The sequence below is a fragment of the Zalophus californianus genome, chromosome 3 (assembly GCF_009762305.2).
Source record: "Zalophus californianus isolate mZalCal1 chromosome 3, mZalCal1.pri.v2, whole genome shotgun sequence".
Taxonomy (NCBI): domain Eukaryota; kingdom Metazoa; phylum Chordata; class Mammalia; order Carnivora; family Otariidae; genus Zalophus; species Zalophus californianus.
Window position 1 is genome coordinate 86,372,896 of NC_045597.1, and position 23,087 is coordinate 86,395,982.

A 23,087-nucleotide genomic window follows, 5' to 3' on the forward strand; every position below is an offset into this window, starting at 1 on the left:
GGGGTGGGGGTGGAATCTGGCCCGCTGGCCCCTGCCCCTGAGGCCCACTGCTTAGGAGTCCTCATGGAGGGAGGCCAGAGCTGGGCTGATGATGAGCACAAGGAAGAAGGCTCTGGCGGGAGGTGGGAGTGTGCACTCCTTCTGTCCCCGGTGGCAGGCCCTGAGCCTGCTGGGAGTGGGGAGGCCCAGCTGGGAGGGGGCAGGGCCCAGGGCTGGCAAGTTGGAGTAGATACTCCCCAGAGGGAAGGTGCAATGGCAGTTATTTATAGGACCCTGACACATGGCCATGATGGCACCATGCTCATCTGGTGGTCAAGGTCTCCTAACAAAGTAGCCGTATGGGCCTCAGCTGGAGCCAGGCCTGTACAACCAATCCTTACCCTCATGACAGCCTTAAGAGGAGCCACGCCACACGGAAGAGCAGGTGGCCTGGGAGGGGGGCCCATCTGGGTCTGCGGGAGGGCCTGTGAGGCACCGGGCTCCTCTCACCTCCCTGCTTCCCCAGGCCCCAGCCAAAAGTTACTCCCCTCCCCCCACATTCTGCATTTCTCTGTCGTCATCTTGGTGTCCCTCTGTCTGTCCCTGGGTATCTGAGGACTCTTCCTGCCCCTCTCCTGTCTGTGCCCACACCCCACCCAGTGTCCCCTTTCCCCCAGCCTCTCTCTATCTCCCTGCTCTGTGTCTCTTTCCTCTGAGCTGGCACAAGGCTCTTGCCCCTCTCTACCCTCAGAGCAGCTTCTCCCTGAACCTGAATTATCGGTGCAGGTGATTGGTGGTTCACCTTGCCCGTTGGAGGGGAGGCTTCTGAGCCAGCCATCATTTCTGGTAGGGTGTCTGTGGGGACTCAGGGGACATTTGGCTAAGGAATATGGGCATGGAGAGGTTGGAAACATGGCCTCCAGAATTCCCCGAGCTCCAGTGTGCCCTGGGGGGAGAGGAGTCGCCACTCAGGAGAGTCTGCTGGCTCATGCCGGGACTCAGAGTGAGGCAAAGGCTATTTTACCCAGGGGCCTGTGGAGAAGGGTGTGCTTCCTGGGCTACATGGGGCCTGGAGAAGGTGTTCTGGGAGGGTCCATGTGGGCCAAGGTGTGGGGTGAGAGTGAGCACAGGAGGCCACTAGTTCACTTAAAGAGAAGAGGCACGGTGTGTTGGGAGTGGTGAGGGGGTGGCTGGGTGGTAGATGTGGGCCAGATTTGATCAAGTCTTGTGGGGAAATCTGTGTATCTCTTGGATTCTCAGAGAAGCCAAGGTTTGAACGCTTCTCCTCCCTTCTTCGCAGATGACCCTGTCAGGTGCCCTCTTTCCACCTCCGATTTCAGGTTCCTGCCCCTGGACTAGGCAATCTTGATCCATCTTGTCCCTTACAAGCTGTGTGACTTGGACAACATGAAGAGAATGCTTCTGTCCCTCCCTCCTGCCTTAACCCAAGGCCAGGACTTGCATGGTTCTGTTTCCATCAGGTTCTAGAATCCCTGGGTCCTACCCTCAGCATTAGGCCTCTTTCTTACCACAGAAGAGACTACAGGGGCACGTGGGAGAGACAACATTCATGGGCTTGGCAGGCAGGCAGTCCTCAGTTTCTGAGGCAGTCCTCAGTTTCCCTGTCTAGCTAGGACCTTGGGCAAGTTGCTGGACCTTCATGTATAAAATGGGGCAATAATGGTTCCTCTGCACATATTCATTTTGGAGAGTAAGGCCTTGGACAGGGCCCAGCACATGGCAAGTGCTCACTAAATGCCTGCTCTGTGGGGCAGGGCAGTACAATGAAGCGACCCAGGAGCCCGCCGTCCCTGCCTATGCCTGCTTCCCTGCGAGTGTCCATTTCAGGCCTCTATAGACAGCTAATCCCTGCTGAGCCCTTAGCTGATCAGGGCTTATGATGCCCCAGTGCCTGAGTGGTGGTGGTGGTGGTGGTGGTGTGTGTGTGTGTGTGTGTGTAGAGGGGCAGCCTACAGCAGGGGAGGGAATCAGATACTTCTGGAGTGAATCTTAACTCACCTTACGCATAAACTCAGTGGCTCTGGGTAAGTTTCCCTTCTCTCTCCCTGGGCTTCCTCATTTTGGCCCTCAGTAAAGTAAGGGGGGTTGCTTATTTATTCTTTGATTCATGAAATGAACATCAAGCACCTACTAGGTGCTTGGCATTCTTCTAGGGACAGGGGATACAGGGCTGAACAAAACCATGCCCTACCCTCAGGGAGCTGAGCCATCAGGGAGGGCGGAAGGGTGGGGCGGGGAGATGGTAGAGAAGCAAGCAAGTGTGCTGGCAGGTAGTGAAGCAGGAGGTGGCCCTTCACTTTTCCCCAGCGGAGTCTGATGAATGGGCTCAGCCTTTCCTGAGCATCCCTAGTACCCCTGCTGAAGACTCAGGTGGGGCTGTGAACGTGGGCGCTCACACAGTTCATGGGATTGGCCAGGGAGAGGCTGAGCAGAAGCTTCTGGTCTCCAGGTAAGAGGGCACCTGGGGAAGGAAGGCTTTCTGTTGGATGTCACTCTGGTATGTTGTGTTTTTCTAAAGCCTCTTTGGCAAGTCTCCTTTTGGGATTAAAGGTACAAAGAAAAGGATGCCAATGCTAAAACCACTCAGCAGGGCACTGACAGAGGACAGGCCTGGGCAGCTTCGGAGGCTGGGCAGGGGCTCTGGATGTAGGATGGGAAGACGAAGGCAGGGGGACCCTGAAAGAGGAAGAGGGAGGCACTGAAGATGGCCCAGACTTGGGGGCAGGCACTCATAAGACTTTTTAGAAAGCTGAGTTTACAATGTTCCCCCCAGGCCTTGCTGCCTTTGGGTAAGTCTTGTTCACCTCTCTGAGCCTGTTTCCTCACCTGATATAGATGACATATGCCACGTAGCATGCTGTGCAGATTAAGTGGACAGAAGCGAAGGGCAGGGCTCCTCATTTCCTAGAGGAGCTGGTCTTGTGCCGGGGAAGGGGCCCTCTCATGGGAACTGGCTGGTACCTGGGGCTCTTGGGGCCTCCCCAAAGAGACTGCTATCTCCCAAAGAGGCCACCCACTTGTGGACTGGGCAGCAAAGCTGGTTCCATGCTGAGGGCTGACAGGGGTCCATGCTGGGCAGTTGAAAAGGGAAAGGCAGGCTCTTCTTGCTCCAAGGGAAGCCTTTGTCAAATATTAACTTAACAGCAGTGGTTTATTGTGTACCTGCTGAGTGCCAGGTACTTGGTAAAAATTCTCATCCCACTGCAACCAGGTGAGGTCATGATGATTCCCATTGAGCAGATGAAGAAACTGAGCCTGAGCAGTGGTGTGACTTGCCCATGGGCTTTCCCGGTCAACTGTCTGGCTTACCACGTCGCTGGTGGAGCCGTGCAAATGAGATATGAATTTCTAGTGACTCTTCCTGACCTCTCCTGATCAAGAAGGCCTTGTCTATTAGGGGGATCATTTGACAGATTTGGGTCCCCAAGACCTTCTTCCTCCCCCATTAAGGGAGATTTGAGGGCCCTTGTCCCCCACTGGATCCTCACCTGAGTATGACCTTTACCCTTTTGAGATGTGTGGTGGGCTCTGGGGTGAGGGGACGGCCTGAGCTTTCCTAATGCAGTCTAACACAAGAGTTTCTGCAGAAAATGAGGACAAAGGAGGCAATGTGGTGTGTGTGTGAGTGTATGTGTTTTCCCAAATATAAAAGCTGCATCCAGTTCATCCAGTATAAAGAAACCCTCTTTATTCTGAGAGTCTGTCTACTTTTGTTTATGTTGTTGCAACAGTGTTTCTTTTATGAAATGATGTTAATACTTGTTATTTTTTAATGTTCTTGGGGTTCTTGGGGAAGAAATAGTCATGCAACTGACCACACACACACACACACACACACACACACACACACACACACATAAATCTTTTCCTGGAGTGGAAGCTAAAAGTCTGGGACCCACTGCCCTGGGGGAGCTTGCTGCCCATCCCTGTGGACTGGCTGGGTGGAGTGGGAAGGCAGCTCTCCTGGGTCCAGACTTGAGTCTGGCCCATGGTAGCCTGGGGCCAGCCTCCTAGAATATCTGCTCCCTGAGGGTGGGTGCTGCTTCCTGCGGTGGCTGTGGCTTCTCCCAGCCCAGCGCGCCGTGTGTGCTCACAGGGATGCGTGGATTCTTCAGGCAGGCCTGGCAGAGGCCTGGGAGATCCCCTGGGTTTTGGGGTACAGGGTGCGTGGGGTAGGGCAGCTGGGGCTGTAGGATTTCAGACCTTCAGAGAGCAGAGGAGGTCATAGTAAGAGCTGAGGGCTTGGATGGAGGGGGGCCCCTCCCCTTCTCCACAGGCCATTCGGAGGGACTCAGGCATCACTGCAAATACCATCTCCCACAGTAAAAGGGCCCAGGACTGTGGTGGAGCTCACCTGAGCCAGGGGCTGCAGTGCTTGGGCCCAGAAACTGAGGTTCTCAGGAGTGGGCTGGGGCCTTGCTGGGGAGCCCTGCCTGGCTTTAGGCCAGATGCCAGAGAGGGCTTGGCCTGAGCCCTCTGCCAGAGTCTTCTTCCAACCTGAGACAGCTTTGGGTGACAGAAATGCCAGGGATTGCTGACCTGGGGGTCTTTGTGGTTTGCTGGACCATGACTTCACTGTTAGGGCCGGTGAGAGGCTGCCCTCGGACCCATTTCCACTGTGTTCTCTGCAGGTCTTGTTCCCTCTGCTTCCTGGACCTCACCTTCAACCCTGCCGCCCAGCAGATGGGGTGGGATTGGGGCCCCAGCGTGGGCCAAGAATGGGAGTTGGAGCTTGGCTATAGACAGTGGCCTCAGGGCACAGAGAGCCGTGGTGCCCTGGGGGTGGGCATTTGTGCCTCCCATGCTGTGCCCAAGCCTGGGGCCACGGGCCAGCCCCCCACCGCTGCCTCCGCCTAAGGGTGGTGAGCGGCAGACATGCCCGCCTCTGCAGGGTGAGGGCCACAGAGGCTCTGGGCTGAGCCCCCTGGGCTGAGGAGTGAGTGGGCAGCAACAATCACCACAGGGAGGCACGCATACTGGCTGGTGCGGGGCCAGGGCTCCGAGGCCTCCCAGGCCCCTGCAGGCCTCCCTGTCCCCGGAGATCCCAGGGCGCCTTCTTAGGAATGTCCCTGCTGGCTCCTTGTTTCAGATGCCTCAATTAACATTGAATTAATTCTCTCAGGTTGGGATGACCTTATTTATTCTGGCAGTCATTCCCTTGTCTGTGGCTTGCCCACTGTGGGCCAGGATGCTGAGGTGCTGCCCCTGTCCTCAAGGAGCTCCCGAGGCCCGTCACAGCACTGGGGAGAGATCAAGGCAAGGGTGCTGGTGCTGAAGAGCTTCTCATCCAGCCTGGGCAATCAAGGAAGTCTCCTCGGAGGAGGCACCTGAGCTGGGTTTGAAAGTCAGAGGAGGTGGGTTGGGAGGTGGGCAGGGATGTTTTTGGCAGACTGTCCAGGGTGGCTGGAATGTGTGTGAGTGAGGGTGGTCGGATGAGGCCAAAGACCGAAAGGATAGGTGGGGGAGAGCAGGCCCTGGAGGGCCGGGAGGGACCCCAGACCCCTATGTGCCTCAGCCTGCTCATCTTTCTTCCTCACGTGTTGCCTGAGCCATTTGTCTATTTGTCTGTCTTCCAGTCTGGGCTTAGCCAAGAACCCGGTGTGTCACTGTCTAGGGCCGAGGGAGCGCCTGGCTTTCTGAGGAAAAGGAGGCCCACCTGGGGTGAGGGGGTCAGTCCTGAGTCCCCTGAGGGAATGACCTCAGGCTTGGCCAAGTTAGGATCCAGGTGTGCCCAGGAAGGCACAAGGGGGTCTGGGGTCGGGCTGCCATCCTGGAGTCTACCCTGTCAGGGCTGGGATCACAGGGGCTGGGTGATGTCTGTTCCCCAGGCTTGCTAGAAAGGCACAACATCCTATAGTCACCACCCCGCATGTGTACTGCTTCTTTGTTTTGAGACCCCCAAGGTCACACTGGCGGGGGGGGGGGGGGGGGGGAGTGTGACACCACTAGGCTTGGAGAGCCTAACAGCTGGGAGGGGCCATCAGTGCATCAGTTCACCCCTCTTCCAGGCACCCCTGTGTGCTCTGTCCTTCGTGGCCAGGCCACTGGTCAGATGGCCATGGGGGTCCCCTAGCTCCTGGGTCAGAGCAGGGGAGGGTCCTCAGAAGAGGAGGGTCCTCAGGGGAGGAGGGGTCATGCCAGCGGGTGGGGGCCTCTGGCTGTAAGTGCAGACTGCTGGGAGAGGCGTGGACAACAGGAACAGTAATGTTGGTAATGTTGTACGGATGGAGGTTCGGGGGCAGTGCTGGCTGGTGAGGCACGTTGGGGTTTCCACTCAGGCCTGAGGCTGGAGGAGCCATCAGAGGCCGTGGGGCCGGAAGGGGGATCGGGTGACGGTAGAGCCTTTGTCAGACTGGCCTCTTTCCCAACAGCTGCTGCTACTTTCTTTGGACCCTTTGGTCAGCTCAGCCTCTCCCCAGGACTGTCGCCAACATGCCTGAGCCCTGGATGAGCCTGGGCCCGCCATTGGGCACTGGGGAAAGACCAGGCTCAGGAGACCTGGGCCGGGAGAGGCCCCTCAAAGGGACCCCCACTCCCACCCCCATCTGCCATGGTGCCCCTGGTCTCTGCTCTGGGATGGCATCCACTCTGCCAGGACATGTTAACTATCTCGGGGCCCGGTCTAGGTGGTGTGTGGATCCAGGTGCTAACCCGGGGCCCCAGAACATTGGTAGTTGGGCAAGGACAGAGGACAGATCGAACAGGGGTTAAGAGGTGTGTGTGGGAGGATGGAGTGTGGCCCCAGTGACCACTTGCTTCTTCTGCGGTCCAGGGCAAGCTGTGCTTCTCTTTCCTCCTCTGTACATGGGAACAAGAGTTCCTGCCCCCACGGGCTTGTGGAGAGGGCCCAGGAGGAAGTGATGTGATCAATGCCTGGTCCCTGGTGGGTGCTGACACACGGGTTTTTTCCCCGGGAGCATCTTGAGGAAGCCCCTGAGAACCCACAGGTGTGGACCATTCTGGCTTTTGTGTTTTGAGCTGTTTGTTTTGTATATGACAGGATTCTTGAAATTGAGCTGCGGTGTACCTTTTTTCCCTCTTTTTTCCTGTACTGACTGAAAAAGCTAAATTGGGAGGGGGTGGTATCATCTCCTCCAGGAGGGAAGTCAGAGCCCCCTGAGCCAGAGCCCCTTTGAATGAGGTCGGGGAAGGACACATGGTTCCAGGTGGGTTGTGCTTTCAGGGACCAGATGCGGGGCATGGAGCAGGGGACAGAGGTGAGGGGTCTCCCATCATTCATTTACTCTGATGTGCAGCAGAAGAGCACAGGCTTGAGAGACCTGGCTTGAGCCCTGGCTGGGCCTCTGAACCCCAGCATGCCCATCTGGGAACTGAGAAACATGAGATCCTCTTATCAGTGAGATAAGGTGAACTCTGCTTGTGGCAGAGCTGTGTCTCTGCTGGGTCCAGCTGGCTTTAGAGGGTTCGGGGGGGGGGGGGGGACACAGTCTTCTTATCTCTGCGGCATTGTGTAATTTATGAAGAACTCTCACACCCACCTTTTTTGATTTGATTCATTGTCTTGCTGATCTGTGAGGTAGGCAGGACTGGATTATGGTTCCATTTGGCAGATGAGAGCACTGAGGCTCAGGGAAACCCTGGGATTTCCTCCCTTCCAGCCATCAGACTTGGCCCTAGGTTGGCCTTTCCCAGGTGCTGCCCCTCCCATCCCTGAATCCAGGGCTAGGGAGAGACTATTTTTTTTTTTTTTAAAGTAATCTCCACACCTAAGGGGCTTGAAGTCAAGAGCTCTACCTACAGAGCCAGCCAGGTCAGCAAGGCTCCCCTAGGGGGAGACTATTGAAGTGCAAATATGCATGCCTGTGTGTGTGTGTGTGTGTGTGTGTGTGTGTGTGTGTGTGTGTGTGTGTGTGTGTGTGTGTGTGTGTGTGTGGTGTGTGTGTGTGTGTGTGTGTGTGTGTGTGTGTGTGTGTGTGGTGTGTGTGTGTGTGTGTGTGTGTGTGTGCCCCAGGAGGCTGGCACATCAGAGGAGAAGGTGAAGCTGCAGAGCTGGCCCTTCCCTGAGTCAGGGGTTTCCTCATAGCTTGGCATCCACCAACCAGCTCCACGAGGAAGACTGCCCCCAGGAATCAAGGGACCCTAGAGGGTCAGATTTGGACAGAGCTGGCCTGATCTGCACTCCTCGGGAAGCCCGGAGGTAGAGAAGGAGCTGAGCACAGGCACCATAGCTCCTATCTCCCACGAAGAAAGACTGGGGGATCCTGGGGCAGGGGACACTTAAGGATGCGCTAATGGCTGGGGGTGGGAGCTGAGTCCTGATCTAAAATGAGAAACAAAATCCACAATTAATTGGATGAATTTACTGAACCTGGGACAGAACCCAAATATGTTGTTTTTCTGAAATATAAACTAAGCCCGGGGGTTATTAATTTGCATCCCCTCCCCGCCCCACAAGGACAGTCTAGCAGTCTGTCATGGCAGTGGGCTTGGCTGAGCTAGAATATCACCACCTTCCCCAAGCTGACTGTATAGCCTACCTGGCTGAGTGGACTGTGGGTCTGGAGGAGGCCACGACCAAGGCGGCCCCGGGCCCTTCCTGAGGACGTTGGGGGAGGCCCTGCCTTGGATCCGGTGGACTGGTGGGGCTGCATCCTCATATCTGATCCTGGCACTGCTGGCCCAGGGCACTGCAGAAGCTACCTTGAGGCAGAGCTGAGTTAGCACCGTGGGAAACCCATGGTCAGCAGCAGGACAGAACCTGGTGCCTGCATTCCTGCTTTGTGCCACTGCACTCACAGGTCACCCTGCCCGTTGTGCAACCCAAGAGAGCTGGGGAGGCCGCCACCACATTCTGCAGCCAGCGCGGTGCTGCTCCTGAGCAATGCGGTAGAGAGAGAAGCCTCTAGGAGTCAAGTGCTCTTAGCACATCCTGAGACCCATTTTCTAGCTCCTGTTCTCCTTCTCTTTTATCTGGGACTTGCACCAGCTACTTAACCCTTCCTGCTTTGGTTTGCTCCTCCGTAGAACGGGGTAACCATCCTCCCCACTAGACCCAGAGTCTTTGAGGGTGGAGGCTGGTCCCATGGTGAGTCTGTGACCCTGGCACCTGCACACAGTAGACACTTAATGCTAAGTGAGTTGGAGTATGAGGCTTCAGCGCAGAAGCAATGGTAAAAGTTTTGCAAAGCATGTTATGTAGTGTGGCAAGGTCGAAGGCTCGGGTTCAAATCCCGGCTCTGTTCCTCTCAAGCCCTTGAACTTGGGCAAGTTACTTATCCTCTCTGAGCTTCAATTTTCCTCTTTGTGAGGATTAAGTGGGAGAATGGTGTCTCCATTTCACACCAAGGACAGAAAGTTGGGGTGCCAGCTCATGGAGCCAGCTCTACTCTGGGGTGGGCCTGGCTGAGGTGCCTTAGGTGGGTGTGGGGAGTTCGACTGTGCCTTGGCACTTTGTGTATGTCTTGTTGGGCCATCTTGGCCAAGTCTAGGCCAACCTTGGCCCATCGGTGGTGCAGGAGTCCAGGCCCAGCTTGGAATCTAGATGGTGGGCCTGAGGCCTTCAAGGAGGAAGGAAGGAGGCATTGCTTGGAGAGGACCTCATGGGGGCGGGGGTGGGGCGCTGGGTGACAACATGGATCCCCCCCTTTACTTCTCACCGTTTCAGCTCTACCACTCTGATTTCCTCTCCCTGTAGGCAACAGAATCCCTTTCAGCTTATAGATGATCCAGAAGTGTCCAGAGCTGTAGCTTGGGGTGGCCAGGGGCCGACCTTCAGAATCTGGGATCGGGTGTCCATCTCCAGGTCCTGCCCCACTGTGATCTTTCCTGTGTGCCTCTTCTGGCCCGTTCCCATGATTTAAAAAAAAAAAAAAATTTTTTTTAAAGGATTGGTAACTCTGTCTGGCTGTTCAACTTCCCCTTCGTGTTGAATTGTGTTTCTCCTGGTAAGGAGGGCCCCAGGGGAGGGAGGGACAGGTGGGCGTGAATCTCTCTCCAGCAGGCATAGAGGGTGTTCTGGTGTTTGCTGTGATTCTGGGGGGTCTTTGCCATCCCTCCCTGTCCTGTCTCAGCCCTTCTGGAGCCTTGGTGGGAACATGGATGTGTTGAGTGGAGGGATATAGGTGAGATCCCTGGGGCCCCTCCTTAGTTGGTGAGACAGGGGCTCCAAGGCTGATGGTCTGCATGAGCCCTGGGAAGCCGGGTTGGACAGGCCTTTCACGGTCACCTGGTCCTCACTTCCCTTCTTTGGTTATAGAGGTAGGACTCTGAGACCTGAGAAGTTATGGCATGCCCAGGTCTCTGTGGGCCCCACGTCATCCCCCTGAGCTGTCCCCGGCGCCAGCGAGGCCATCAGCCCTCTGTTCCTGTGCACCAACCTCCTGTGTCTGCCGGGGCTTGGGGGGTGGTGCCTTCCCCCTGTCTGCCCCTTGCCCACCCATTGCTCTAACCTCCCCCCAGAAGCGCAGAAAAACAGGATGCAGGATCAGCAGAAGGAAGCCTGCAAAAGCCTGTCCTGGCCCCTGAATATTCATTCCATCTCCCAGGGGCAGGGGCAGCCACGTGACGTCCCCCAGTCTGTGGATGGTCCCACTTGCTTTCCTGACCCCAGCCTTCACTCTCTACCGGATTACTCGTCCAGTCCCTTCCCAAATCTACCCCTGCCTCCACTAGTGAAATGCAGTGGAACTAGTCCTCGTCTGCTGGGGCGCACTGAACTAGCCAGCCCTCACCTGTTGATTGCCCATCTGTGGAGCTGGGGGTCCCTGCGGGGCCCTCACAGGTACCGCGGACTTGTGGACAGTCCAGGGCCGAGGCAGGGAAGTCTTGAGCCCGGCTTTGGGGCAGATGACAGCCTGGGAGTGAGTACAGGGGCCGGGGTGAGGCCCCCCTCCCCACTGACTGCTGGGCCATGTGTGGGTTGTCTGCACTTTGGTGGGCTGGACTGGGTGGGAGCTATTTAAAGGTGATTGTGGGCGTTGCTCCTTTGAATAACAAAAGTAACAATAACCAAAATAGTAGCAATAATGTGTTTGGAAAAAAATATCACATATCTTATCTCCTTTAAATACTGTTTAATAGTTACAACTTCACAGATGTGGACATGGAGGATTCCAACTGGTGAAATAAATGAATGACCTGTTTGCATATTTAGGTCGAACTTCCCTAATAGAAACAGACATATGCAAAGGGCTAAGGGCATCTGCCCCTGTGGCTGGGGTGGAGTCAGGGAAGCCTGCCTGGAAGAGGTCATTTGAAAGGCCAGCATGGGCTGGCATCATTAAGGAAGCAGGGTCTCCTTGGGGAGCTTGTGGGCGCCCAGGGCTGAACTTTCTCGGTCCCAGTGCAGGTGGGTACTTGACCCTCTCTTCCCCTGGCCCTGGCTTTGTACCCTGCTGAGCTGTGGGCTGGGCCCATGCTTTGTTGCTCTTCCACGCAGGCTGTTCCCCCACTGAGCTGAGGAAGCAGCTGATGAGGGGTCTGTGGGAGGCGGTGCACTGGAGGGGCAGAGTCCACCTCTCTGTCAATGGCCCAAGTCCTGGAGCCTGGGGCTGAGAATAGCACCCACACATGCATGGAGGGGACAGATGGGGTGGGTGGTGGCTCTGGGGGTGGTTGTGCTGACATCTCTGAACAGGTGGTGTGGGGTGTTGGGCCTAGGGTGGGGTTGTTCCTGCCCTCTGCAGGCCCCACCCAGTATGACAGGAGGCCCTGTGTCACTCATGCCGTGGCTGTGAGCCTTCTCTGGGCCTCTTTGTGGAGTGGGCTGTATCCCAGGTCCATGCCAGGAGTGTCCAGGCGCACCAGGGCTACTAATAGTGGCTGCTGCTGGTCATAGCTGCTGTTTGGTTTCCACAGAATCTACCATTTTACCCTCTTACTACCAAAGGGGGTCAGGGTAAGGGGGTGGCATGTAGGGTCCCTGCAGAGCCGTGGGGCTGAGGAGGCTGCTGAGGGGAGGTGGATTGGTGTTTGCCGTCCACCACGAGTGCGTAAGCCCGAGTGAGTCACAGGGAGCAGGTGCGCTTGGTGGTAGGCACCAGGGAAGGCGTGTATGGGCTGGGCGGGGAGGGCGGTGGGGTGGGGGAAGGTGGGGCAGGGTGGGGACTAGGTGGGAGAGGCTGCCTGAACTTTCTGGCTTGGGTAGAAAGAATCCCAGATCCAGATAGGAGTAAAGGAACAGAAAGGAAATCAGCCACCACTGGGTGCTGGGTCCTCTTACCTACTCAACCGTTCTTCACCCTTAATCCTCCTCTTGAGGGAGAGGTCTTGGCTCTGCTTTACTGATGAGGCTCAGGGCTCAGAAAGGGGTACTCCCTGCCCAGGGTTGCACAGCCTGGGCCTGCTCCCTGAATCTTCTGCTGTGGGGCCTCTCATAGCAGAGGAGGTCCTGAGCAGGAGACGCTCCACCCTCTCCCCTCTTCCCTTAGCAGCTGTCATGACCAGACACTCTGAGCTGGACGTCCCAGAGCAGGAGTGACTGAGGGGGAAGTGGGCAGGGAATGGGGAGTTCAGGAGCCCGATAGTGGGGTCTGCCCTGGCCGCCCTGGGGCCCTGGCTGTTGTGTTCCCACCTCCCTCCCCGACATCTCTGGGCACCTCAGACTCACCACAACCCTCAGCTGTCCCTGTCTTGGGTGATGGCTGCTCCTTCCCTCTTGTTGCTCAAATCCTGGAGTCTCCTTTGCTTCTCTCTGTCACCCCATATTCAGCCACTTCTCACCATTTCCTGCCTTTGCCAAACCACCTTTAGCTCTACCAGGGCCATTGCAGACACCCTTTAAATGGGCTCCCTGCTTCACCCTGCTCTTGAGTCTCCCCACACGTAGCCTGGGTGTTCTAACACTGAGGGTCAGGTCAGAGCTCCCCAGGGCTTCCTATTCCATGCAGAGCTTCAAAGCCAGAGTCTTCCAGGGGCGTCCAGCTAAGGCCCTGTGGTCTGGCCCTGGCTGTTAGGGCAGTTTGTGCAGTAGTGAGAGCACGTGGCCTTTGGAACCAGGCTTGGGGTTTGGATTCCAGCCGCCCTGCTGGTTGGCTGTGTAATAACCCTGGGGAGATTTTAAAGCAGTGCCTCAGTTTCTTCATCTGCAAAATGGGGATAATACTAGTATTCTTTTTTGAGGATTTGGGGAGATTGATAGATGAATCAGGTGAAGTGCTCAGCACCTGGCGTTTTAGGACTTCTTCCACCTTCACCCACCCTCTTACTTTCCCTTTGCATTGACCTTGCTCTTCCAACCTCAGGGTCTTTGCACTTGCTTGTCTTCTGTTTGGCAAGCTCTTTCTCCTTCATCAGGTCTCAGCTGTCACTTCCCTGAGCTACTTCCTAAGAACAGCACCTCCCTTGCCTCACTCTTTCTGTGCACTGCCATATTTTTGTTTAGAGACTTGTATTACCACCAGTCATGCTTCCTCTTCAGAGTGTTGGCCCAGGGATCTTGCTTTGCTCCCTGAAGAACAGAGCCAGGCAGGCTGGAGGAGGGTGTCCAAGATGAGCCCCCATCACAGCTCTCCCAGCCCAGGGGGCCACATCCCGGAGTCCAGGGGTAGGGACTCCTTACTGTGGACAGCATGTGAGGGGCAAAATCAAGTGGGAGCTCCCGAGGAGGGAGCAGCTTTGGCTTTTCTGGAAAGTTGGTAAAAAGTTCCTTTCTCCCCCTGGAGTGTGGATGGGAGGAGTGGAGGGCTCTTTGGGGAGGTCTGGACAGTTGGGTGGTTTCTGATTGTGGAAGGGGGAGGCCTACCTCCCTCTGGGTGGTTCTGGCCCTTCCAGAAGACCTCCTACTCACGTGGAAGGCTGGTTCTGCTGTTGACTAGGGAGGGGCTCAGCTTGGTGGGTGGTCCCTGAGGGGAGGGGCACCTGTCCCCAGCCTGGGCCCCTCCAGCACTCCCTCAGGTCTCCAGTGCTTCTTTTAGCCTAAATCTCCTTTCGGCTGACTTGGCCCTGAGATCACGGGCTTTGGGCCTCAGTCTCCTCATCTCTTCTCATGGATTTGGAGAACACCTGTAAGCCTTTTGGATGCCTTTGGATGAGTGACTGCTGCTGTTTTGTGGCTTCCAGTTCACCCACCCCAGCTCAGCTGGGCCCTTCTGGCTCTCCCTAACCCCTTCCCCATCCTGACGTTGGCCCTGCTGCCTCTGCTCCCCTGTGCCTCTGTTTGGGACTGTTCCGGCCTCCCCAGCCCACTCTAGCTTCCCCTGGGCTCTGGGTGGCCCTAGCCTGGCCACCGGCCACATGCTTATCTGCTGAACAGGCTGGAATTTCAGGCCCCCTGGGAGGGCAGGGGAGAGGGGGAAGGGGGGGCTTTCATCTGCAGTCCCCTGGGGAGGGAGCCTTCCCTTCCACCTGGAGAGGTGGGAATGGAGGAAGAGCGGCCCCTGGGCCCCCCACCTGTCTCAGGGGTTAGGCTTCCAGCCCTGGGACTGACGGACTGACAACTGATGAGGGCCATAGAGCTCTCCGTGCCCTGGCTTTTGACCAACCAGTCACATTTCAAGACGTGGTAGGGCTGATATCTGTGGTGGCCAAGTTTTTACATATCCAGTTAAGGATGTAAAAAAGAAAACCAAACATTGCTCTTCACTCTCACCAGTGTTTCGTAAAGGAAAGGGAAAATCGCTAAAAGAGGAAGGAGGTAATTTTAGAGTGACCGTCTCCCAAGCAAGGCCAGTTGGCTTCCTCAGCCAGTTAGCCATTCTTACTGGGGGCCCACAGAAAAATATGATGAGTCTTTGGGGACTGGTGTCAGGGAACAGTGACTTCCAGAACACAAGGACTTGTTAAAAAAACAGATCACCAAGTGGGGGTGAGGTGAGGAGCTTCCTGGGTTGGGGGAGGGGCGGGGGTGTGCCCAGCCCCGCCTCAGTTGGCCAGTAGGAATATGGAAATGTTTTTCTAGTTTTGTATTTCATGGCAAAAATTTTTGCAAACTTTGCATTCTGCTACACAATCTATCTGTGTTGGTTATGTCACAAAAGTGCTTTTTTGTTTTTAGAGAGGGAGAGAGAGAGTTGGGGACAGAGGGAAAGGGAGAGAGAGAATCCTAAGCAGGCTCCATGCCCAGCGCAGAGCTCAATCCCACAACCCTGAGATCAGGATCTAAGCCGAAATCAAGGGTCAGATGCTTAACCAACTGAGCCACCCAGACGCCCCTTCAAATGTGCTTTCTTTAGCAGCTGAATCTTTGGAATGCAGCAAGATGGAGTCGCAGCAAAATGAATCTTTTGTAGTAAACTCTAAACATACCTCCTGTGACGGCTGGGCATCTGTGTACTCCCCACTTGAGAATTACAAGTTGAGTTTGGGCTTTGGAGTCCATCAGGTTTGGGGGCCTGGCTCTGCCACTCATCAGCTGAGTGACCTCCCTGAGCCTCAGTTTCTTCATCTGTAAAATGAGACAGCAGTGCTCACCTCAGGAAGTCCTGCTGATGTGAGCCTAGCTGGAAGGGGGTGTCAGAGGTGGTGGGCCCCCTCGAGGTGTGTCCTCGGACCCGGCTCCCCAGGGTCATGCCTTGCAGTGTGATCTTCGTGGAGCTCAGGAGGAGGGGGAGCCCAGCTGGGCTTCGATCTGACAGTGAGGGGACCGCTCCAGAGAGGGAGGTGAGCTGGCAGCACTTTTCCCTTAGGAGGAAGGCAGGATGTCAGATGCCAGTCTTTAGAGCCAGCCTCTCTTGCCACCACCTCACAGTCAGTCTGGGGAAATGGAGGTCCTAGAATGGGGATGCAGTAAGAACAAGAGAAGGGACCAGGGCCCCTTGGCCAGGCTTGTTTTCTGGGGGCAGAAGTGTGTGTGTGTGCATGTGTGCATGAGTGTGTGTGTGTGTTTGGAGCTGGAGTCTGGAGGTTCTCTCTCCTCCCTGAGACCCACCTGCCTGGGGCTGCTAGGCCCTTGCCTGGCCTGGATCCCAGCTTGCATGTGCTCTGAGCTACTGTTGGTTTCCCTTTCTCTGGTTTTCTCTCCATTTCCCCTTCCTCATTCTGGCTTCTCCTTGCTCAGCATCTCCTGGTCTCTGCTCTGCTTCTCGCCTGGCTCTGCAGGCTCCTTGTGGTTCCTGCCGCCTTCCTACCATGACTGGGGGCTACTGAAGGGCCGTGGGCAGGAGCCCCACGAGGAAGTGTGTGTGAGTGTGTGTGCATAGACATGTGGGTGAGCAGCAGCACGTGAACATGAGAGTATTGGGTGTGCCTGCGGCCTGCGCATGGGAGCCTGGGAGTGTGCAGACGGTTGCCGCGTGGGGGGCCTCGGTGCTGGGGAGCATTCTTGCCTCCCGAGGATGGAATGCTGTTCCTGGCTCTTGCCCAAGGCTTGTGTTTCAACATTTATCTTTCTTCAAAAGTCTTGGAGCCTTTGGGAAGCTGTAAGGGAAAGCCTGATGTGCGGCCATCCTGGTGCTGCGGGAAGGCTAAGGAGTTTTATTGGCCAGGGACACTCCGCTGTGTCTTCTGGACTCACTTTCTGGGACCCTGGGCTCTGCTCCTAGGTAGGAGCCTCAGTGGTTTCTCCCTACTGCCAGCCGCAGCGGGGCTGGAGTGGGGCCACACTCCTTCCCAGACAGGTCAGGCCCCTCATTCTTCCCCTCTCCCCATGGCACAACCCAAAAGCACAGCAGCAGCTCTGGGGCCGCTCACCGTGGCAGGCTGATCCCTGGGAGACCCCCAGCCTTTGGGGGAAGCACGGCTGCCTGCTCTGAAGGCAGAGCCGCCTGACTGCTCTGTGAGTGAGTTCACCGGGCTCTCCAGGAGGAGGGGCAGACTTTGCTGGGGCTGCATGCTAGATGAGAAGATGCAGCCACTTCCTTGTGCCCAGGGGTAAGAGCCACAGCCCTGGAGGGGCACCCAGTAGAAAGGACCAGGAGTCAGGAGCCCTGGGTCTAGCCTTGGCCAGGCAACAGGCTACCTCCGCACTCTTGCCTCCCTCTTCTTTCTCGTTAAGTGAGAGTGCCAGGGGCCCACTGTAGAAGAAGGGGCCAGGGGACGATGATCCTGGGGAAGGGGCTCAGCCTGCAGCACAGCAGGGTTCAGCAAGGCTGGTGGGGTATCCTCAGGCCAGACTTACCTGTTGGAGCCCATTGCCTCTGCCACTGCCACCACTCAGTCACTGGCCAGAGCAGCCCATGGGCAGTGTGGCCTCAGCTGGGACACAGTGATGGACTAGCTCATTTGCCACAGCAGGTGAGATCTGAGCCACATGTTCACAGCCACCGCAAAGCCACAGTGTCCTGGCTTTGCTCCTTCTTAGCCATGTGGCCGAATTACTTAATGTCTCAGCCTTACTTTTCTTATCTCTAAAGTAGGGCTAAGAATATGTAGCTTAGGACATGGCCTCAAGATTAAATGAGATACTCAGGAGCAAGGCTACCCAGTAGCAATGAACACACCTCCCCCTGAAGACACCCAGGGCCCCTTGGAGAAACGGCTGATTCTAGGGGCAGAGGCAACGTATCAGAGGGTGGTGGGCTTGGGAGCCTACCTCTCTTCTTTCTTGTGCTCTCTTGCGGGTGCTGCTGGGGGGTCCTGCCCAGCCCCTGGGTTGCCAGAGGGTCTGAGAGGAGCATGGGAACAGGCTCAGGCCACTAGTGTCAGGGCCCATGCCGTGGGTCGAGGGGCCCTGCAGCATAGGAACAGGGGGAACAGGGGCCCGGCTCTTCAGTGCCCACAGAGCTCCCTAACATGGCCCACCCCTGCTCTGTGTGGCAGAGATGGAGGAGAAGGAGGCAGCCAGAGCTGATCACAGAGAGAAAGCCCCAGGGTGACAGGGAGGGAGCCAGAAACCCAGAGCCCGTGGGCAGAGGGGGCAGAATATGCCAGACTGGCATGTCTGCCTGGGGGAGGGGGCAGCTCTGGCCTTTCGCCTCTTGGGGTGTCTCCCTCAGAAGAGGGCCCAGCTGTGTGTGCTGAGTGATCTGTGGGAAAACCTGCCTGCCCATCTGTCTGTCGGTCTGCCTGTCCTGCCTGTCTGGGAGGTGTGTGTGAGGTTCGAGGACGTGCATCCTGTTGCTGTGGTCCCCCGGACCGCAAGCTCTCCTGGGAGGAAACAGTGAGGTGGCAACGCCCAGCCCCCCGGGTACAGCTCACTTCGCCACCAACCCTGTCAGAGGCAGCGGCCAGGCAGGTGCCGGGAGGAGATGATGAGAAAGGTGAAGGTCTGATGGGGGTCTCAGCAGCTGCGCGGTGGGTCCTTGGAGGGGAGCTGGATGAGGCCCCTCCCCACCGCTTGTGTGTGTGAGTGTGTGTGTGTGGGGGGGGGTTGGGGTTCTGGGAATGCTCGGGGTGTGGTGTGAGTGGGTCCCCATCTTGGCTGGCTGTGTGAGATGCCTCTGCAGCAGCCATGTCAAGGGGTGCTATAGTTGCTGGAGGAGCCCTTAGCTTTCCTGTCTGGCCCAGAGCCTGGGGACCAGGGCTGACTGGGAACATGGGCCCTGCCTCCCTTGGGCTTCCCTCCTGGGCCCCTGGACTTGGCTCTGTTCCCCAGCCTTGGGTCCTAGAAAGCACTCCTGCCCTGTGCCATGCCATTCAGATGTGAGTGTGTGTCCCCTCAATGCAGGAGAACCCGGTCCCTCTCTGGAGGAAGGAGAGGTTAGAGCCCCTGGGAGGGGATTGCCCTGAGTTCAGGGCTCCAAGCAGGGCCACCCACTGTCAGCCCATTGGGTGAGTGCCTGCAGACATGCTTATCCACACTGTATCTGCTGGGCTGGAGTGCCTTGTGCCCGGTAAGGCCTACTGGGTGCCCCTCCTCCAGTTTTGGGGTCTGGGAGTGGCAGAGAAGCTCAGAGCTTACTCCTGAGTGTAAGACCTTAGGCTATGTGTCCTGATTTATCTGTACTCACCTGCCATCTGTCACATGCAGGTGAAGACGCTCACCTGTAAGAGGGAGTGCTTGGTGACTGTAAAGTGCTTTGTTCAGTGCTCCGTGAGTAGTAAGTGATCAACTGCTCCTAGTTCAAACAAGCCTGGCCCCCAGGGACCTTCCTGTTCCTCTGGGGTTGGTGGTCATGCAAGTGTGACTGCAGAGACACAGGCGCCTTGTCCCAGGGGTCATTTGCTGGCTGGGAGGAGGAGAGGTGAGGGTTTGGCAGGACTCCCCATATGGGCCGTGGGAGTGGGATGCTCTGGGCTGTGAGAAAGGTCACAGCAGAGAGGCTGGGGAAGGGGCACCTCCCTCCTCTGAAGCTCCCCCTGAGCCCTGGTGAGTCTCCTACCCTGCTCAGGGAGGGGCTGCTGGCCCCGGGTCACGGCCCAGGCTCAGTGAGGCTGAAGTGTGGATGCTGTCAGAAGCGGGTTTGTTTCTGCCACCAGCTGCCCGGCCCTGCCCTGCCCCGGACTGTCCCTTCTGAGGCAGATGGGCACCACTGCTATCTGGCTGGGCTGAGGACGTGTTGAGAAGGGGTGGCACCGACGAGGCTTTCTGGACTGCTGGCCGCTGGGCTGCTGAACCGTCCCTACTCCTTCCCCCTGGGCTAACACCAAGGTGTGGCAGGGCCTGTGCACCTGTCCTCTGTCCCATTGTCAGAGAGGCTCTCTGTGTTTCTTACAAAGGGAGACATGTGTGACAAGTGTGTAAGTGTGTGTGACACCAGAGTGCCTGGGGCCCTCCCCCTACATAACCCTGGACAGACAGTGGGAATCCTGCCTCTCGGCCACCAGGCCCTCCTGCCCACCTGACTCCTGCTTATCCTTTGAAACCACCTTGGCTGTCCTGCATTCTCTGAGCCCCCCGGGGAGCCGGCTCCTCTGGACACCCAGAGTCCCCCTGCTGCTCTCAGTGGTCTGTGTGTGAGCTTGGCACAAGGAAGCCCCACTAACCGTGTATTGAAGGGGTGGAGCACCGGTGCCGCTGAGGCCCATGGCCATGGCCACAGCTTCCCTCTTGCTGAGTAGAGGGCTGAGTGCATGCGTGTGTGTCCTAGGGTGAAGGCACTGGTGGGGGCTGAAGAGTGCAGGCTTGGGGCCTCTCCTGGGGATGGGGACAGATGGCAGCATGGCTGAATAGCTTTCAGGTGGTGGGGAGGGGATTGATCATGGTCTGGGGCTCGCCAGCAGCTGATCAGGCAGGGGTTCCAGTTACATAGGGTGGACAAAAGGAAGCTAGTAGCGGGAGGTTGTGGGATCTTACTGGACTGAATTTTGTCCTGGTGCCTCTTTGAGGCAGGCACGCCCAGCTTGTTTCTCCCCCTAGTAGCCATTCCAGCAGTGCCTTGAGGTCGGGGACCCAGACTGTGTGCCCTCCTTCTGTCATCTATAGAATGGGGGTGGGTACAGTGAGGATTAACGAGGCCAAGGCCAGCACGCACTCCCGCACATTTTCTCAAGCCTTGGCCACACGGTGGTTACCGGTGGTTACCGTTTGAGGTGTGGAGAGGTTAAGCAGTTAGCCTGAGGTCATGCGGAGCCGGGATCCTGGCCTACTTTCCTGTGCTGGTCACTCCCCTGCACACTGCCTCTTCAGGCCCATGTCACCCAAGACCAGACCTCAGATTAATGTGAGTGCTAGCTCTAACCCTAGTTTTTTTTTTTTTTTTTTTTAAGATTTTATTTATTTTTCAACAGAGAGAGAGAGAGACAGCGAGAGAGGGAACACAAGCAGGGGGAGTGGGAGAGAGAGAGAAGCAGGCTTCCCGTGGAGCAGGGAGCCCGATGTGGGACTCGATCCCAGGACCCCGGGATCATGACCTGAGCTGAAGGCAGATGCTTAACGACTGAGCCACCCAGGCGCCTGCTCTAACCCTAGTTTTAAGGGTGACCTTTCACGGTGAGCTTTCTGGCCATGTGTCAGACTGGGTACCTTCTGTGCACAACCTTTCCATTTTGCAGAAGAGGATCCTTCGTCTGAGAGATGGGATGTTTTGTTCAAGGTCTTGATTCTGTCCTCACAACTCACAGCTTAGATTAGCCAGCAGCCACCAAGAGCAAGCGGTGTGTCGGGCCTGTCCCCAGCCCTCTGCAGGAGCTGGGAACATGGAAAAAGGCTGGACACCGTCTGTGACCTCACACTTTTCATATGGCTGGGGCAGAGCCAGAGGCAGACGCATGGGCACATTACGGAGTAGTGAGGAGAGTAGGTCCCCGGCCCTAAGTGCTCTGGGGTGTGTCGGGGAGAGAGAGGGCAGGGGCAGCTTCACGGGGGTGTCATCTGAGCCAAGACTCAGATGACACCCCCGTGAAGCTGCCCTTCAGGTGGGTGACCAGACAATGCCCTTGAGGCTCAGAGAGAAAGTCCCCTTTCCCAGTGTCTTCTCACTGCTGGGCCTGGCTCGCTGTGGCTGGCCTGACGATCTCCCTGGTGGAGCACATCACCCGGTTGGGGAACCGGGGCCAGGTGTGCGTGTCTGGGTGCAGATCTGGGGGCTTGGAGCCCTCGGGTGCTCTGGTGGCAGGACTGGGATTAGGGACCTTTTGCTGACTGCGTACATCTCCTCAGGGAGAAGAGAGGAAGGGGGTGGACGGGGCCACTTCCCAGTCCTCCTGTCTTGAGGGCCGACCAGGCCTTGATCCTGCTTCCTGGGAGCCTCTTGCCCACTCCAGTGGCCTCTGTTGACTTCTGGAAGTTCTTTTCCACCTGGTGTTCCATTTCTGTCTTTGGAGGTGATGGGGCCAAGGGGCTGGCGTCTGATAGTGGGGTGAGTCACCCACTCAAGCTCCATGCAGAGTGGGCCAGGTGCCTCCACAGCTCCACCCTGTTTCCACGGGACCAGCTGGGTATGGTTGCCAAGGGGGAGGTGAGGGGGGAGCCCGTGGCTGGCAGGAAGTGCTGATTTTCTTGCTCATGGTGGTTTTGTTTTGCTTTTTGCCTCTCACCTCAGTCTCAACCCTTGGCCTGCGGCTGCACTTGCCCAATAAACTGTGCTGTGACCATTGCAGCGCAAAGTTGTTGGCGGGCTCCTCTCCCATGCCTACCCCTGCTCCTCCTGCTGCGTATATCTTCCCTCACCATCCTCTGTGACTTATGGTCCCCTCAAGCTATTTGAAATTCCCTGGTAACGCACCTCACATCTCTCTGGTCTCCTCGCCTTTGCTGCATGCTCTCCCAGCTATTGAGCTGCCCCTTCCCCTAGGAAGTCTTCCCTGATTGCCCAGGCTGTATGGGCTCTCCGCCCCAGGCTCCTGCAGTGCCGTGTGCTTCCCTCTGTCTGGATCCATGTCCAATTGAGGTCTGCTACCCCAGCAGAGGGGTCCATGGCTGTGCACAGAGCCGGCACTTGGTGAGGTGGCTAAATGAACACGCTGAGAGAAGGTCTGAGAGCCGACGGGCCTGGCTGTGGCCCCCGAACCTGCTGGAGATGGTGCAGCAGGCAGCCTAGGCCATCCTAGGACCAGTCAGGGCTGGGAAGGGTCCGGGCTCTCTGTTCTGGGACAGGGCATCCCTCGGTTCAGGCTGCCGATTTTCCCTCCGCCTGCCACCCCCACCCACTGCCACCTTTCTTATTCCTTTTTGTTTTTTTTTTTTTTAGATTTTATTTATTTATTTGAGAGAGAGAGAGAGAGAGAGAGCATGAGCATGGGGGAGAGGCAGAGGCAGAGAGAGAAGCAGACTCCCCAGTGAGCAGGGAACCCGATGCGGGGCTCAATCCCAGGATCCCGGGATCACGATCTGAGCCGAAGGCAGATGTTTAACCGAGTGAGCCACCCAGGTGCTCTTTCCTTCTCCTTCTTGTTGGGCTTTGGCCACTGCCTCTGCTGAACATCTCAGTGCTGTCCTTCTGCGTCCTAAGGAGGTGCTTAGGACGCAGAAGTGGGACTCTCTCTCCATCTTGGTCTCTGCCTACCTCTCTTCCGGCAAACCCACCCCACCACTGCCTCAGCTTCCCCTTTCTTTCTTTCTTTCTTTTTTTTTTTAAAGATTTTATTTATTTATTTGACAGAGAGAGAAAGTAGGAACACAAGCAGGGGGAGTGGGAGAGGGAGAAGCAGGCTCCCCGCTGAGCAAGGAGCCTGATGTCCGGCTCCATCCCAGGACCCGGGGATCAAGGCCTGAGCTGAAGGCAGAGGCTCGACGACTGAGCCACCCAGGCGCCCCAGCTTCCCCTTTCTGCACCCTATCTCTCCTCTTTCTCTTTGCCTGCCCTCCCCTCCCCTGTTGCCCTTGCCCTTCCTCGCCTCCACCCTCCCATCATACTTCCTCTCAGGCTCCT

The 23,087-nt window shown here is 56.9% G+C and overlaps 1 protein-coding gene across 16 annotated transcripts in view; it reads left to right on the forward strand.

Moving 5' to 3' along the window:
* The window catches only part of BIN1 (bridging integrator 1), a 64,205-nt gene that overhangs the window by 12,115 nt on the left and 29,003 nt on the right, over positions 1–23,087 (forward strand). For 2 of the 16 annotated variants that reach the window (XM_027588466.2, XM_027588480.2), the window contains exon 1: positions 18,046–18,095. The exons of the other annotated variants lie outside the window; for them this stretch is intronic. In XM_027588466.2, coding sequence (XP_027444267.1) covers positions 18,084–18,095 — 12 coding nt within the window. In that variant the 5' untranslated portion in view covers positions 18,046–18,083. Of the gene's footprint in view, positions 1–18,045; positions 18,096–23,087 lie in introns of those variants that run through there. 16 annotated transcript variants of the gene reach the window in all.